This window comes from Halyomorpha halys, unplaced genomic scaffold (assembly GCF_000696795.3).
Source record: "Halyomorpha halys isolate HHAL.00 unplaced genomic scaffold, Hhal_1.1 Scaffold726.1, whole genome shotgun sequence".
NCBI lineage: Eukaryota > Metazoa > Arthropoda > Insecta > Hemiptera > Pentatomidae > Halyomorpha > Halyomorpha halys.
In genome coordinates, this window is record NW_027116696.1 from 342,755 (window position 1) to 361,054 (window position 18,300).

An 18,300-nucleotide genomic window follows, 5' to 3' on the forward strand; every position below is an offset into this window, starting at 1 on the left:
ACCCACACCGCCGCCTTTTCGTCAAAGATCGAATAACAGGCCAGTCTTTCCTGATAGACACAGGAGCCTCAATTTCACTGCTACCAGTCCCTAAGGGACGGCGCAGGAACCCATCAAACTTCACGCTGGTAACGACTAACAATTCCTCGATAGCCACTTATGGTGAAGCGACCAGAGATGTGGACCTAGGATTTAAGAAACCCCTTTGCTGGACCTTCATACTAGCAGACGCAGGCAAAGCGATCTTAGGTGCGGATTTCCTCTACTGGCATCAACTCACAGTAGACCTGAGAAACAGGAGGTTGATCAATGAGCTAACAGGCCAGAGGACAACAGGACATATTTCAGAAGAAGCAATCCCAGTATACTCGGTAGCACCCATGAACCAGAGATATGCAAGGATCCAACGAATTCCCCACTATAACCAAGATCACACCGATACGTGGACTACCCTGCGCAGTCGTCGAACACTACATCGAGACAAAAGGTCGACCAGTTACAGCAAAATGCTGACGCCAACCGCCTGGAATATACCAGGAAGTGAAGAAGGAGGTCAAGAACCTAATAAAAGAATGTATTTGTTGCCCTTCAAAGAGTCCCTGGTCAAGTCCACAATACGTGGTGAAGAAAGCAGATATAAGCCTAAGATTATGCGGTGATTATAGGGCGCTAAATAAGCAAACAATTCCTGACCAGTACGGAGTGCCAAACCTTCGGGACTTCACGATGGAACTGCATGGGCAGAAAATATTTTCCAAGATAGACCTACGCCGCGCCTACTACCATATACCGGTAGAAGACCTACCATAGACCGAGAGAAGACGGCCATTATAACACCGTTTGGCCTAATAGAGTATAACAGAATGAATTTTGGCCTTAGGAACCCAGGACAAAGTTTCCAGAGATTCGTCGACGATAAATTTCGCGACCTGACCTACTTATAAAAATTCCTAGATGATTTCCTGATTGCGTCTGATAACGAAGAGCAACACGAAACCCACCTGCGGGAAGTCCTACTGAGACTGGAGAAATACGGCATTGCTGTCAATCCGGCCAAATGTATTTTCGGGTAACGGAATTAGAATTCCTAGGATATCACTTGACCCAAACAGGCATAACGCCACTGGACAATAGAGTGAAAACAATATTAGATTATCCGCTACCAAAAAACCGAATGCGGCTAGCATACAGCAGCCCCTCAAAGAACTAACTCACAGAAAACCAAAAAAAGATTCAGCACCGATTGAGTGGGATATGAGGACAACTGAAGCATTCGAAGCAACAAAGAAGAATTTGGTAGAGGCTGCCCAGCTGAATCACCCCGACCCCACTGCTGAAATATCCATAGCGAGGGATGCATCGGATATAGCCATAGGCGCAGTATTGCAGCAGAAGAAGGACGATTCCTGGCAACCACTCAGCTTTTTCTCCAAGGCGCTGAGTAATTCACAGAAAAAATATTCTGTATATGACCGAGAATTACTGGCCATATATGAAGCAGTTAAACATTTCAGACACCTATTAGAGGGCAAGAATTTTTATAATTACAGACCACCGCCCGCTAACACACGCCTTCAATCAGAAGCCTGAAACCGTGTCGCTAATAAGGATCCGCTGGCTCACCTACATTAGCCAATTCACTACCGACGTGTTTTATAAACCTGGAAACGACAACAGAGTAGAATGATGAGATGCAGCCAGAAGACGCTTCAGTCGCACAAGAATTACAGAGCACTATTCCACCTTTAAGTCCCTCCGAAACTTACCCAAACATCCTTACGCCGCGCCAAGGAGCAATATTTTCACAACATCCTATCCCAAGTACTTGATCCTAAATCCAAATGAAAAATCCTTAAGAATCTCTCCGTTATAAGTTCTAAATCCTGTCCATCAACTAGGTAATATAGTTGATCTAGACGAGCTTAATGCTTTCTTTACTGCTCCTCCTCCTTCAACAACCTCATGCGAATTTTCATCTCTTCATATCCCTGAAATCCAATTTGATCCAAATAACTTTTATTTCTTGAATGTTTCCCCAGATGGCATATTCTCAGCAGTCCTCAAGTCCAGAACTTACGATTACGGCCCATTATTCCTGTAAAGATTATCAAACTTTGTCACTCCACCATAGTTCCACCCTTTTTGCAGATTTGTAACTTTTCCCTTCAAAATTCCGTTTTTCACAAGGCCTAGAAGAAAGTCCTGGTCCGACCATTGTACAAAGTACTTTCTCCTTCTTCAGTTTCCGACTTTCGGCCAATAACCGTTTTATCCAATTTGGACAAGCCACTAGAAAGATTAGTCCACTCCCTACTTAATAATTTTCTCGAGCAAAAAGCTCTGCCGAATCCTTTCCAATCCGGTTTTCGCTCTCAACATTTCACACAATCCGCTTTATTGAAAATATCGCAAGACCTCCAATTCGCTATAGACAATCATCATATATCAATTTTAGTTCTTTTTGATTTTTCGAAGGCATTTGACACAGACACAGTTAACGATAAGATCCTCCTCAATAAACTTCAAAACCTTTCCATGCCAAATAGTGTCCTAAAGTGGTTCCTCTCCTTTCTGTCCCATCGTTCCCAAACAGTCGTCATTCTGAATAAACTTCTTTCCTCTCCCCTTCTTCTGACACAAGGTGTTCCTCAAGGGCCCTCCCTTTCAACACCACGCACAATACCACTAACATGCAAACGATCTCCAAATCTACCTATCCTTCCATCCCTCCGATATGCTTGAGGCCATCCAAAAGATACAAGAAGATATTGATAGCATTAACGCATGGGCGTTTAACAATGATTTGAACCTGAATGCTGAAAAAAACCAAGGCCATTCTTATTGGTTCCAAGCGCCTCCTTCATTCCCTCCCTTACTATCCTCTACTCTTCCTTAATAACCTACCGATTCACTTCTATCCTATAATAAAAAAACCTTGGAGTCACCTTGGGCCAACACCTCTTCTGGAATAATCACATTTCCCAAATCATACGCAAATCCATAACTGTACTCAAACAATTCCTAAGATTCCGTAATTCCATTCCTCAGAAAACCCGTCAGCTCCTTGTATCCTCTCTCGTCTTTCCCCACTTAATGTATAACGAAACCTCCGCATTATTGTAATCAAATAAATAGGCATATATTGATTAACATTATAAACTGTAGTTAAACCAATATCCCAATGTAATTTCATTTTACTTACTGAAAACTTGTAAATGCTTGGCTGACAAAAACCTTAATGTATAAACCATGTATTTATTCTTAGGGGACATATGTCCCGGAATAAAATTATTTTTTCATTTCATTCATTAATTTTCATTTCAATAAATAATTATTTCTGATATAAAGGAGAAAGTTGTTTATTAAAAAAAAAAAGCAACAACAGTAAACATTATTTTTTAGAATATTTAATGTTCACAATAAAAAAGTTACTGAAAATTAATAGTAATTAAAATACAAAACAATATTAATAACAAAATTTGAGCACTTAATTTTTTTTTATTTATTTTTTTTTTATAGCTTTTTTATTTTTTTAATCCCCTTGCCAAGTCATTTCTGGGATACGGGGTGCGGCAGTAACTTTTAACTGTCAAATATGGCTTATCGGACGCCATGCCTATGAAAGGAAAATACGCCATCTTTTGACGTCACAAAGCCTGGGAGCGTACGCCCTATATCATACTCCTTCCTCCAAGGCCTCAGAGCTATAGGAAGTAGTACCAAAATGATATAAATTATTAAACTGAAAGAATTTTATTATCTCAAGCTTGCTTTCAATTCATGCTAAACTTATTTCTGGTTATTTATAGAAAGTGGTTATTTATACATATAATAGTAATTCCAAGGAACACAATTAAAATTAATTTTAAAATAGCGTAATCCACTCCAATTTCGATTGTTTTTTAATTTTTTTGTATTGATATTTTGTTATTGGTTCATGGCGGAGTATTACAAAAAAAATGTATTGGAAAAAAAATACATAGATGTGTTATTTCATAATATCCATTAAATTGTATTTAGAGTCAGCCCGAAAATCTTATTCAAAATTGATTGATTCTATTATGTAACAAAATCATGCTAAACGTATTGTACTGAAGAATATGAATGGTGAAACATCGGATATGAGATGGTGGTTGAAGCTAGGATTGAAAAAGATATTATTTTTTTTTAAAAGTATGTTTGTTCAATTTCCTATTTACAGGAGGGTTAAGGTGACATTTAAGAGTTTTAGTGGGTTCAGCTGGTGATCCTCTAGTGCCGCATATAAAGTCGTTGCAAGGGTGTAACTGATCTCTTTTAAACATTTCTTTAAGGACTCCTCTGGGTGTTGCCACTTTATACATTCTATCCTTTTCTTCAGTTATAGTCGCTAAAATATAATTGGGGTACCCCTTCAGTCGTTCTGTTACAGGAACCCTTACCCTCACAGTCGAACCTATTGCCAAACTGTGTTTATTTAAAGAGTTTAGGCTTGCTTTATGCCTCTTTTTTTTCTTGCAAATCGAACACACTGGATGTTTTAATCTGGGATCGTTAGCAAATCTAACTGATTTTGCTTTTACGTTGTTTTCCGGCAAAGTAAGGTGGCTTTCGTTTAAGTCAAGATGGTTATTATCTACACATTCAAGCCAATCTACCTTACTAGTGCTGGCACCAATTGACTCTGAGTAAATTTTACTACTTTCATTTCTTAACGGCACATTATTATCAAACTTCGTAGAGTACGTATTTTCGTAATTGTAAACATTGTGTTTTTCATTCAAATTGTTTCCTACAAAATCATTGTCATCATGTTTGAGCTTTGCCGTAGTTACATCATCTTTCTGATGGTCACCTAAACTGAGAACACAGTAACTTGAATTGTCAGAGTTCTCTAACAGGTTTTTTCCTTTGTTATATTTTATTTTCTTATTGCATTCCCATGATTCTTCACACAAATTCACTGAATCAGAGTGATTATCTAAGAATTTTATTAATGAACTCTCCTGATAGCTTTCATTTTTATCATACTTTTCAGGTTTCACATTATCAAAGGAATCATTTTCCAATACATCGATGATTTGATGCAGTATGCTGACATTTTTTTCACAGTCATTTTGTTTTTCTTCTTTTGATAATTCTCTACCTATGCTGCTCGGCTGTTTATTTAAGCAACGCAGTTTGTTTAGATTGTATTCTTTAACCTGACCGCATTCATTTTTTAATAAACTATAGATTTTTTGGATCATTTCGTATTTCTTTTCAGGAATGTTATCGAACATCTTCTCATAAACTTTATTGTCGGAAGAGAGTTCATTTAACGTTTTAATTTCTTTTCCATGTTCTAAATTTGTTATTTTTCCTCGGTGTTTCACATGTAACATTTCTATACCGAAGTCATTTCTCAATATCTCCAAACAATCTTTACTCGATAGATAATTTGCTTTTAAAATATTCGTCCCCTCATCGTGTTCCTTTTTTGATGAAATTATTTTTTCTTTCATTTGTTGTCTACTTTTTTCTAAAAATTGACTCGTTTGTTCTCTCTCTTGATTACTAATACATACAGAGTGGTTTAAAAAAAGGGTGTCTAATATTTGTTCATGATCTCTCTTTCGAAATAGGTATCTGGTATATTTCCTCCTTGAATAAGTATAGCTAGGTTTTAAGAAAGTGTTAAAAGGTGTTGCATTTATAGCCTCATTGAAGTAACAATTATTTTGGAATTGAACAAAATATAGTCCTTGACTCCACTCAGCCGACATTGCATGCTTCATCCATTCCTTTATTTTTTCATCAAATTTACAACATTCCGTTTCTTCAAAAGTTCCATTTTTCGGTTGTTTTATTTTGGTTGAAAAGTTTTGGCAAAAGTTTCTAATGGTGGTGTTGAAAACAGATTTGACTAAAGACTTCTCACGAGTATATATTTTCGCTGGGACTCCAATTAATGAAAATATTTCTAATAAGCAATGTGAAATCTCATCTCTTTTTTTTTCTTTGAGAGGTTTTAGAATGGTAAACTTTGTGACGTCATCCTGGTAGACAAAGACATGCTTGTAGTTATTATCAGGTTGTTTAGAGTAATCGATGAAGCCCAATGAACATTCCAGGCAACAGCTGTATGCTTTGTTTCTGTCATCATTCTGTAAACATTGACAACTTAAGTATTAAAAATAAAGGCCGAAAGAATACAAAAATAAGAAAAAAATATACTGATACCTCTGTAAGTAACAAATCACTATATGGCATCATTTGTATGTTTAGTTTATTCTCCTCATCTTCCTTGACAATTACAGCTTTACAGTGGTTTTTAACATATTCATAGCCCCATTCAGTATTAATTGCTTCTTTGTTGGAATTTAAAAAATTTATAATATCTCCTAAGAGATGCTCGCCCTAGTAACATTTTCAAATCATTACACTCCTGAGCAAATTATTTTACATTCAGTGGAGAAAATCATTTGAGGTGATTTACTTTGAAAAAAGTCATCTAGTTCTGGTATTTTAATATGATGACAGGGTGTTTCACTTTACATATTCACCCCTTAACCTCTATAGTGTTTTGAGAATTCGATTTGATTTTGGCTTAGTCATAATTCAGCTATGTAGTTTATCATTTGATTTGATTTTGAAATTTCTTTTAAAAATTCTCAAATTCTACACTAGTGCATTTAACTATGTACTTGTCTAGGGAAAGAAGAATACTTTTTGACGTTTTCATATGAAAAACAATTTCTCATAAAATTTTATACTGGTGATTTTTCCTTTCTAACGCGTTCTGATGGCGTGAATCGCCAGAAACTGAAAATAATTTTTCTTACTATTTTTGATAATATGCTCGGATAATCGAACACACTTAAAAAACAATGACGTTACTGAATTAAATTTTTTTGTAAGAATACATCATTACAATTTGGTATTCGCAGCAACTATTGAATATCAAATTCATATGAATGTTGACTAAATAAATGCAATACATCAATTAACAAAATAGCAACGAACGAAAAAGACAGGGTCGTGAGACCCTTACAATAAAATGTCTATGAAAGACAATAAGTGAATTATGGCTTCTATTTAATTAATAGTTGCAAGGTGTAAGCGCAGTATTGTCAGTAAGCGAGATTCCGGATAACCAAATAGTTTCTTATGGATTGTTTATGAATTAATTTTTTTGATTATTAAAATTTATTTTGAATAATTTCATAAGAATTTTAGAGGAAGTTATTCTGTTTTAAATTCCTTGATGCTGTAGAGACCCAGCACTAGTAATTGCTATGTGTAATTATAGACATGGCTCAATTTCTTGTATAAGAGATGCCGGAACGATAACCTCCAGGAGGAGAGGTAGCATACCAAATCATTGATCTGAAGAAATATTTAGAATTGATAAAAACAATCATAATCTATTCTTCTGATCTACGAATGATGTATTCGCGAAAAGTATAACTAGTAAGTCATATGCGTGATTAAAACAATGTTTTCAATTATCGTAATTTATTTTTCTTAAAATGAAGTATAGGAATAAAATTCCGGTGGTTTTCGCCTCAAATAGAGCCCTGCTTATAGCTAATATTTCATTTAAACATTATCTGAGTACTTACTACCAGCAATGCGTTCGGCCACTTTGGGTCGTTTATAGCAACCACACCTACCAAACAATTACATTATTAACTAACATGATAAAAGTTATATAAACTAAATGAGATAGAATTAATCTCAATAATATAAACTTAAACTGATTGTTTCTATAACTTAAGATATTTTTTTCATATATAATTTTATGTTAAAAAAAGTTGTTAAGAGGATTTAAACAAACTTAAAATTTTATAGCGAATGGCTAATCAAAAGAACTAAATTTCAAATATGTGATACACAATAATTTAAATGCTTATTTTAACGATATCGTTTTGATAAATGTATGGTAATATTCCTGGATAATAGATATTAGATGTCTATACCACCAATTCTCAACCAAGGAGACTGGAAACTTCGGTGTGCCCGGAGATTCTTGAAATCTATCGCCCCTTACACTTGCCCTTTCCAGAATGAAAATTACTTTTTTTACATTTCTTTAATAACTGACCCTACATTTAGTTATATTTAATTATATTATTTGAACCGAAAATGTAGTAAAGTTTTACAGGATGTAGTATATGTTGTAATTCCTCATGTTTATAAAATTACTCTCTTCTTACAAAAATCCTGGCAACGGCCAGGCTAATGCACCCCTCCACAACGGATAAATTCGTCGGACCCGGGACAGTCTGTTTCAGCAGAGGTTTCACCGCTGGCCATGGGTGTACCCAGAGGGGGCAGGAGAGTGCAGCTGCCCCCCTAGAAGTGGAAAAATATTATTAATTTAATAAAAAATATTATCTTTTTAGCATATAATAGTAATAACTAATAGAGCACTGCCATAATTGTATAAATAGCTTTGTTAAAATTTTGGTTTCATTAGCTTTAACCGTGCTGAAATATCCCAACCTGATTGACTATGGCTTGTCCCCACTAGTTTTGATCATGGGTACGGTCTTGGTTCGTTTAGGCGTCGCCTAATTTTTAATTGATTGGATGCTTACCATATTTTTAAACAAGTAATATACTCAGAATCACAAGTTTATACATATTGTCGTATTCAATAAATTGATATTTTCGAATATATATATATATAAGTTAAATGTTATCCGGTTCGAAAACTCCAGAAAAGGAAGAAGGAACAAGTAATGACACTTCCGGTTGCAACTGAAACACTACTTTATTCATCTCAGCGCTCCTCAATATGTATCACACGATCAGCTGATCGGCTCAGTCAGCTGATATCTAAGTAACAGGTGACTCAGGCCGTAACTCCCCCCACGCCAGTTTACGAACAATCCTCGTAAACTAATACTATATAATATAATAACATAGAAAACAAAAAGAATAAAGGAAAACTATTTACAATAAAAATAAAATCCTATACACATATGGTAAAAACTAACAAGCTTCCCAAAGTAACTGCTATATACATAATTTAAACCTAAGAATAAAATAAAACAACTCTTCATACAATACATGAATAAGCTAAAATGAAAAAAAAAAATATTTACAAAAGTCAAAAACAATCCTAAACAAAAACAATGAATAGAATAAATAACAGAATTATCTGTAATATAATCTGATGGTGGCTGGCAATATGAGAACACTCCAGTTATTATGTTGCAATCGGAAGTTTTAACTCTTCAATATGTACAGTTCTCCTCTTTTTTGGTTCTTTAATACTTTCTACAGTGACAATAATGTGTTCTCTAATAATTATCACCCTGAATGGACCCTCGTATCGCTGTTTCTCCTTACCCCTGTTAGACCCCAACTTTCTGTACACGATTTTGATAGCTCCCATCATGTCTGTGACCTTTAAATTCTCCCGCGCCACCCTCCTGCTTTTTTCCTTTTTCATTATTCCTCGTGCCTTCGAAGGTGCCTCACCTTTCTTCGAGCGACATAGTTGTTGTGTATCTCCTCACCGTCCACTGCCAATTATAGTGATCCATTTAAATCCTCTCCATGTGAATGTATCGATCTGCAGATCGTTGAGTGGTGTATCTGCGGTAGGTGTCTCCTGTTGTCTTCCTTTGGTGGGTTTCGGTTATGTTTCGTGAGTAGACAAACTTCACTATTTCATACACCTCCGTGATTGTCTTCTTCATCCCCCATCAAAAGTACTCTCTTTTTAACTCTTGCAGGGTCTCCGGGATTCCGCGGTGATTTGTCTTTCCCTGGTGATATGTTATGGTCACCTCTTTTTGCCGTTTCCACCATCTGCTTGCAACGGATGAACCTTCTATCCACCCCTATTTGTTCGCTGTGCCATAGCCGCATGATCTTCTCCCAGACGATGGCATTGCCCTCATAAAGGTGATAAGTTTCTCTGGTCCCTGAAGCATCCTTCAACACTCTGCAAATCTGGTCGTCTCTCATACCTAGCTGTGACCAAATCGTGATTTTTCTTCTCCCATTCTTGCTACACTCAACTTTGAGCAATCCAGTGGTTCTCGTCTTCCATACAATCTGTCGCCTCTTGTCATTGATGATGTCCTCAAGTTCCTCCATATCTACTGGTCTTCCTTCCTCCGAGCTCTCGTATATATAGACAATATAGAAGCGCCTCTTAGTGATGTAGAGGTGGACTCGTCCAGGTGGGTAGGACACGGTAGTCGACCTGTTCAGTAAATTAGCAATGGCGTACCCGGTAACAGAAAGGTCAGCGGAAGCAGTACCAGTACGAACGTGGTTCCAATATTACTGCTTTCCAAACAAAGAAGAGAGTTGAACAATGCGAGATTTAGAGCAGAGATGGGAGTCTTGGAGGTAACGTGGCAGTTCAGTACTCCGGGTCACCCGAAAAGTAGAAGGGATATAAAACGCCTCCATGGTACCCCTAGTGACCACCTGCGAGTGTATCGACTGCAGAAATGACTCTAACCGGACAAGGCGATGGAAAGGGCGGTCATCACTTACAACTACTCAATACATTCCGTCGCAGGGTTTGCTCCGTTCGAGGTTGGTTTTGGGTTACGTGGACATAGGAGGGACTATCGGGATATGGCGACGTGAGAGGGTACTATTTCCGTTGATAGTGTGGCTCGACGGAGGGTGTGGGCTAAAGTTAATGATAGGATCGAGAGGGAGAAGCAAAAACGGGTAGCAAGGCAAAACTTCCGTGTCCGCGACATGATGGGCCAGATTTAAATCGGGACGGTGGTATACCGGAAAGTAGGGACGAACCGAGGAAAAGAGCCGCAGAGATACGAGGGCCCATACAGAGTGATCACAATCAGAGAACATAACCTGGACACCTTAGAGAGAATAAAGAAACCAAAAAAACATTGGATAGTACGTTTGGAACAAATGAAATTACCTACAGCGGTGAAATTTTGACGACCTGAAGAAGATTTCATTTTTAAAGTCTTATACAGATGGCTTTGGGCCATTTCAGTAAGTGATGTGGTGGTGTTTTTTCATTGTTATAAACAGAGTGTTGTTTATTTATTTTTTTTACATACAGTGATGAATTTTTTTAGTTTTTCTTTTTTGGGGGGTTAAATGTGTATGTGTTTTATTTCATGTGTAACTTTTTCTTTGTATATATTGTTTTGAATTTACGTGTAATGTTCGTAAACTGGAAGAAGGGAGGCAGTTACAGTCTTCTGTTACTGCTATATCAGCTGACAGAGGCCATAACAGCTGATTTGAATGTATACATACACGAACTGGATTCATTAAAAGTTAGGCAGTAGTATGCTAGTACACATTTGTCATTTTTATTATGCATATGTATGTATGTATTGTATAAATTTAATAATAAAGGAGGTTACGAAAAAAATTAAAAGTCAGTCTTCTTCAATGATGACACATGCAACCTATAATTTAATGTTTTTTTTTCTGTTTTAGAGGGATCGGAAAAAAATTGAAAGTTGGATCAAGCGGTGGCCCCTAACCTCCAATTTCTGCTATGGTAGTATTCTCACAGAATGGACCTTTAAAACCACCGCTAAGCATCACATGTACACCTGAAAGTACCAACGATGGAAAAAAGTCTGCCGATTCATGTAAAAATTTGTAATACAATTTATTAATTCATATACTGTTTTTCTGTTTTAGAGTGATCGGAAAAAAAAAATTAAAAGTTAGTGCGGAGGCCCTTCACCTCCAGATATAGTAATAAAAGTTTCAACAGAACGAGCATCTCAATACAAAGATAAGGATTTCATTAAGAACTTCAAGTATCCTCGGTAGAAAAAAGTAGTATTTAATTTGAATTATGTTTCTCCTTTACATAATGCACTTACTAATTCATGTCTATTTCTGTTTTAGTGAGATCAGAGAAAAAAATAAAATGGATAAATAAATTTAGTCTTTGAGTTACAAGCGAGTGCGTCAATTATCTCTCCCTTTCCTCTTTTTTTAGTCTTTGTGCTTGCAAATGTTTAACTTTATATAAATATAAATTATGATTAGACTGAAGGAAAATTATTACACTAATTTATAGAGCAACTGACTATTTATTAAGAACAGGTTAATTCATAAAAAACATCAGACTAACTTATGATGAAAAAACATCTGTTTTTAAAAACTATCTTGATCGTAACATTGTTTATCATTATTATTTATAGTTTACAGATAGCTAACTCCCTCCCTTCAGTTATTTCGTATGGAGGAACTAAAAATAAGGGAACATTTCTTAATTTCTGAAAATACAAACGGAAGTATTTACATAACATTATTCCTTCCTAGCTAAGACTCTAGAAAAATAGGCAAAGCTGTACACAATTGTATGCATAGGTTTTATAAGAAATTTCGCTTAATGGAGCTCATTATACTAAGATAGTTAAAAGGTAGATTACAATAATAATAGTAAAACAAGACTTCTTTCAACTACGTGAAGGTCCTGGCTGAGCATCGTCGTCTGGCTCGAGATGTGACACTATGGACGGTACCCGCAACCCCTTTAGGTGGACTGTGCGAGACCTAAATGGGTAATGTACGTCCCTGATCGTAAATAAATTATTTTTCCTGATTGTAACGATTTTATAAGGCCCTCATACCACGCGACCATTTTATTGCGGGCTGCTCGCATTCGCCGATACACGATTGTACCCAGCGTTAATGAGCCTTTTTTAATACACCATATGTCGCGCACCATTTAACCGCCACAGAGTGGGCCATTGTGATTTTACGAAATTTAGGACCCGTTGATCGCTGTTAAACATGAATACCCTTTATTCGAATAAATGTCCACTTGGATAGATCGAAGGGGTTCTATAGCAGTGGGCGTGACTACTTGCTTGACTTTACTCGCGCATGTGGTGATTTTGAGCATTATGTTAAAATCAGGAAAAGCTAATAACGGTCGAGTGGTCCAAATTTCCCGGCACCGTTTAATACACGATAGCTGTTCCGGCCCTAGTTGGAAACGCTTCCCTTTTTTTTCAATATTTCGGTTAAAGGTTGAGTGAGCTCCACTATTCCCGATATGAATTTTCGATAATAATTTATTATACCCGAAAACCGCCTGACTCCACGGGCGTTCTTGGGTAATGGGGCTTATTGAATGGCTTTCACGCGTTCCTGGTCCGGTTGTACCCTTTTCTGCGAGACTACATAACCCAGGAATGGAATTTCCAATAAACCAAATTGCGACTTTTCACGAGATAATTTAAGGCCAAACTTGCGTACTCTGTCGAAAACGCAAACCAAGTGTTTGACGTGTTCTTTCTCGTTTTTGCTAAAAACAATAAAAAAAAAAAGTCTTCGCCCAATTCCCGTTGTTGTTCGTCCATGAGACGCTGGAAGGTTAGTGGGGCCCCTTTTAACCCGAATGGCATCCGAACAAATTCGAAGTGCCCCCTCTCCCATGAAAATGCTCTCTTCCCGATATCCTCTTCGGCCATCTTAACTTGGTGATATCCGTTCTTAAGACGCAGTGCACTGAAAATCGTCGCTCCTGATAACCGATCGAGTATATCTTCAACGCGAGGAAGGGGGTATCGTTCGTCCCTTGTTGCCTCGTTGAGTTTTCGATAATCCACTACGACTCTATAGCGTTTTACGTTGTCGTTTTGTTTGCAATGCTTTTTTTCGACCACCCATAGAGGACTGTTAAAAGGAGAGTCACTGTGTCAGATTATGCCCTGTCTGAGAAGTTCCCCCAGCTGTTCTCTAATGATAGCTCGCATGGCCTGAGGGAACGTCTGTCCTTGACATAAATTGGGTTTTCCGTTTTTAGATTGATTCTATGCACAGTTTTCCCGGTGGTAGGTAAAATTTCATTTTCGCGATAAAACAATCGTTTTTATCCTCAACCAAGTGTCCTAGAGCTTCTCCACGGCCCCAATTTCTATGATCCCGATACTCGTAGTTACTTAGTACTTCTGCTTCCCTAACCTATACCCCCAAACGTTTTGATCAACTCTCACCTGAAGACACGCACGTTGTAAAACATCGCACCCTTAAAAAATCAAATCGTAACCCGCCATCAATGCCTCTATTAAAGTGGATATTGATTCTCGAATCATGTCCCTTTAACTCCTTAGGATTAAATTACAATTCTCCCAATCTTTGGCATCTACCATTAACTGTCGATACTGCACATTCACACCGCTTGTATCCAACTCAAATACCCAGTTTTTCTGCCGCTCTTTTACTAATTAAAGAATTTGTGCTGCCGGTTACAACGACCGGCAATGTGTCCATCGCCCCTTAATCACGCTATTATTGACGATTATAAACGATTAAATCTCCTCATTGGTAGCCCCACCCATTACCACGTCTTCAATCAGAATGAGCGCGTTTCGACACTACCTCCGTTCTAGACGGACCTCACTATTAGGTACTCCCACTTCTTACCTTGTGTCTTTTCGTAGCCGGGCTCCTGCGCTCAGAACGGACACTTTACTCTCCCGAAGAATCATCAAGAATGTCGCACCTGCCAATCCTCCTTCCCGTCCGCCTATCACTCCAGTCCTGATTGTTAACCTCCATCGGGTGTGGTTACCTCTTGCTAGGTCGAAAATTGCGCCTCGGGCATTCCCTTGCAATGTATCCTCACTTGCCGCATTCGTAGCACCTTATCACTGAGCTGCTAAGTGGCCCGTTTTGTTGTACTCGTAACAGCGTAGTTACGGTTTCCGCTTCCACTCATCTGGTCCTCTACTAAGTCGTTTATCAAAACCTCCATTGTTGGTAGCTCGTCTGACTGGGTTTTGATACCTCCTTCTTGGTGACTTTATCTCCGTCCAATTCGCTTCCGACCTTTTGCGACAAGCTCCATGCCTTTCTCTGAGCACATTCTATGAAGTCTTGGTCTCTTGGTAGTGAGCCTGGGCGATCTAAGTAATGATTCAGTTGAACCTTCAGAACTCCCTTTAGAAATTCCAATTTCTGAGCTCCCACTGCTTTATCAAATGTTTCTACCATTTTCTCTATTAATTTATTATATAAAACGAGGTGTTTTTCAGCAAATACGCCCTCTGACTGTCCTTGGGTTGAACGCTCCTTGAGTATGTAAAATACGTTTTCAGGTATCCACCTACCGCAATCGTATAACTTCTTCAGCCTCACTTGCAGTCTTTCTCAAGAGTGATTCAGAACGTTCAGGTTCTCAAAATATAAATTTGTATTGTATTTCATAAAAAAAAATTAGATCGAGGAATATACATCATAACAAGTAAGTAGGTCTCGCCTGAAAATGTTGCATTCCCCTTCTTAGATATTACCGACGATATCTGCTTATTGGCTAATTTTACTAATTCCTCAATTTTCTAACCAGGTTTGTGGGACTGGCATGAATCTATATTAGACCTCCTAGAAGGCCTTGAATCAACACCAGAAAAGTTGGGCCTTTCGTTTCAACGGTCTCTTTTAGTAATTTAGAATGTAGGATTTCTATAATATATAGACTCCTGCTATAATATTAGTTATAATAATTATAACGAATGATTTTTCTTTTTCCGTGGGAATTATAAAATTGTTTGATACACTGTAATCGTTAAAAGAGTTTTTACCGGATAGTGGAGAAATTAGGGGAAGTTTAAACTCATAATAACTTATATATAACAAGATGAGATACATAAGTTACATTATTAGTTATGATTTTCTGATTTTCCGAGAAACTATGTTTTTTTATATATGTGGAAATTGGATAAAAGAAAAGAAAAGTCAAACATCAAGATATTATCCAATATCTGTTTCATTATCACCTTTTTTCATAATTATTATTAAAGATTACTTTTTAAGTCCAAAGTAGTTTTTAATTATGGGAGATATATATATATATACATATATATGCTCTAATTGATTATTAGAATGCCCTTACTGCCTTCTAATGCAGACATCTTCATACAGTAACCATTCTCAAAGTTTTACTTTTCTCTTAAGATAGATTTCGTCAGATAATTCTCGATGATCCATTTTTGAAACTGTTTAAAGATGACGTCTAGCAGAAAATGGTTATGTACAAGCTAGTTGATAACGCATGTTCGTCACTTATTATGTTTATGGAACCTGTTTAAAATTTAGGTACATTTGCAATTTATTAATAATTTAAATTCTCGAATTTAATCCAAATATTTGCCTATAAACATGTTTGTAACATAATTCTACAAATTAATATATCACAAATGACAGATGACACTATTCCTATGAAGGACTTATAGATTTGATTAATCCATCATATAACATATGTGAGTGATTCTACAAAAAGTAACCTTTTCTTGTCCAAACATATTTTGGTAAAATTAAATAAAAAATAAGTAATATTTAAAATGAAACATCACTTGTATAGTTTGGACTTGTTTATTGTAGACTATTCCTCGTCATTTGAACTGCTAGGAACGTCTCGGTTTAGAAGGAATGGCAAGTGTTTATGATTTCATCCCGAGGAATATATGTATCTAGTGAATACTGTAGCAACTGGATTAGTGGTTAAGAACATTTGTTTATATTAGTAATGGAGATTACTAACTAGATTATTGTATTGAAACAGATATACTGCGCGATTTTATTTTCCATTTCTCTTTTGCTGTGGTTCAAAGCTTCAAACGATACATTCCTTAGGTTAGAATCATTTACAATTGTCATTCTTCTGCTTAGTCGTGTTTTCTACTAACCGGGGCACGAAGTGCTGAGGATGACATCCTTGGTGCCAATAATCCTAAACCGAGGCGTTCAAGGCTGAGACTTCGTTCTTGATGGGGCAGCCTTTTGATGTCCTATATTATAAGTAAAGGGGACGTCCCAAGGATTTTAATAGCTGGAAAAACTACAAGCCATGACATTTACTTATCCTACTATTTCAGTAACAAAAGAAGAAAAATAGATTGTAGCAAGCAATAGATCCACATATGTAATTTAATATAAATAGTAATAATGCTATTTTTCAGGGTATTTACTTAATCCAGGCAGACTGACACTTCAAATTATAATCTATAAATTATCGTCATTTCTTGTACACATTTTCAAGAAACATGGTCCAAATGACAATTTCTTTTTAACGATATTGTATATATTATATTATATTTAAATTAAATTTAAAATGTTTTATTTACTGAGCCGGGAGGGACCACTCTCCGACTCTTTATTTATTTTATTTTATTGTATTCAGGCTGTAGATCCAGCACGTCGACCTAGAGGACAGTGCTTTGCCACCTCCCAGGTATTGGTGGAGGGCGATTTCACTTAATAGTGGATTGGCACAGGCTTTCAGCCCATTAAAGAATTTGATGTGCCTACGGCCTATGAATTCCGGCATAGAGGGAAGCTGGCGGTCCTCAATTATTGCGCTGTCCCTGGCCCTTTGTAGTGATGTTCCTCTGACTATTCACCGAAAGAGAGATTTCTGAAAGCTCTGTAGTTTGTACTTAAATATAAGCAATGGAATAGTGCTCATTAATCCTCTCCACCTTTTTATTTTTTCTTAGAAAATATATTAACTTTGAACAATCAAAGTTCTATAAGCTAATCATCCTGCAATACCTCTTCAGTTTTAAGTATTGTCGTACATTACTAAAATCGGAACGATGCAGAGATTATCATGGCCCCTGCGCAAGAATGAAGGTCCGCTTGTAGCTGAGGGAGTTAAGCGAATGCCTCTCGACTCCAGCGGCGCCAGCTTGAATTCAGCCTGGAAGGTCGACTTTTAATTCTGTGGTGGTCCCATGAAATGAAAACTTCACCCCCTCCCCCACTATGGGTAGATTGGTTACCTCTAGATACCCCCCTTTCTCCTCCCCGTATGTCAGAAATGAGGGTTATAAAAAAAAGTGTTCTAAGCAATAATATAAGCAAAAATGATGCCGAGCCGTGAGGAGTTGGGCATGCTGGTGTACGTTAAATTTGTCCTGGCGCTATCTATGAGCAACCTATTGCCGTTATCGTTGTTCGCGAGAAAGGGCTACTCATAGTTGTCAGAAATATTGTGTGATGCTAATTTAATTTTAAATATATTGATTATTACGGCGGGCAGGTGTGCAAAAGGAACCTTTGCTAGCCTAACCGAGAAGAGGATGGAAACAAAAGAAATGCAATGTCGAATTTTTAATAACTTAGCATAATAAACTGTAAACCTTTGAAGAAAAAAAATATACAAAATAAAAACGTACAAACTTGAAAAAAAAAGAACTAACCAAGCTTATAACTAATGCAGAACTTTAATTCAGGTCAAACAAAATAAAATAAAAATGTCTTTATACCACCGTAGGTGAATGATGGGTCTCCGCTTGACAATTGTTCTTGTCCTTGTAGATTGATTTTTTTTTATCTACCTTGTCGAAAGTATAT

General features: G+C 36.9%; 1 protein-coding gene across 4 annotated transcripts; it reads right to left on the reverse strand.

Moving 5' to 3' along the window:
* Window positions 1-3,986: 3,986 nt before the first annotated feature.
* On the reverse strand, window positions 3,987-16,166 carry LOC136797279 (MATH and LRR domain-containing protein PFE0570w-like). Of its 4 annotated transcripts, none has more exons than XM_067053437.1 (5): window positions 15,839-16,166; window positions 8,178-8,316; window positions 7,584-7,630; window positions 6,202-6,378; window positions 3,987-6,125 (listed from the first exon to the last, which is right to left on the reverse strand). In XM_067053437.1, the coding sequence occupies exons 4-5, from the start codon at window positions 6,232-6,234 to the stop codon at window positions 4,158-4,160; spliced, it is 2,001 nt and encodes a 666-aa protein (XP_066909538.1). In that variant the 5' UTR covers window positions 6,235-6,378; window positions 7,584-7,630; window positions 8,178-8,316; window positions 15,839-16,166; the 3' UTR covers window positions 3,987-4,157. The 4 variants fall into 4 exon arrangements, with proteins under 4 accessions (XP_066909538.1, XP_066909539.1, XP_066909537.1 ...); XM_067053438.1 differs by having other exon boundaries at window positions 8,124-8,316; XM_067053436.1 differs by lacking the exon at window positions 8,178-8,316 and having other exon boundaries at window positions 15,839-16,165.
* Between the last annotated feature and the right edge of the window lie 2,134 nt (window positions 16,167-18,300).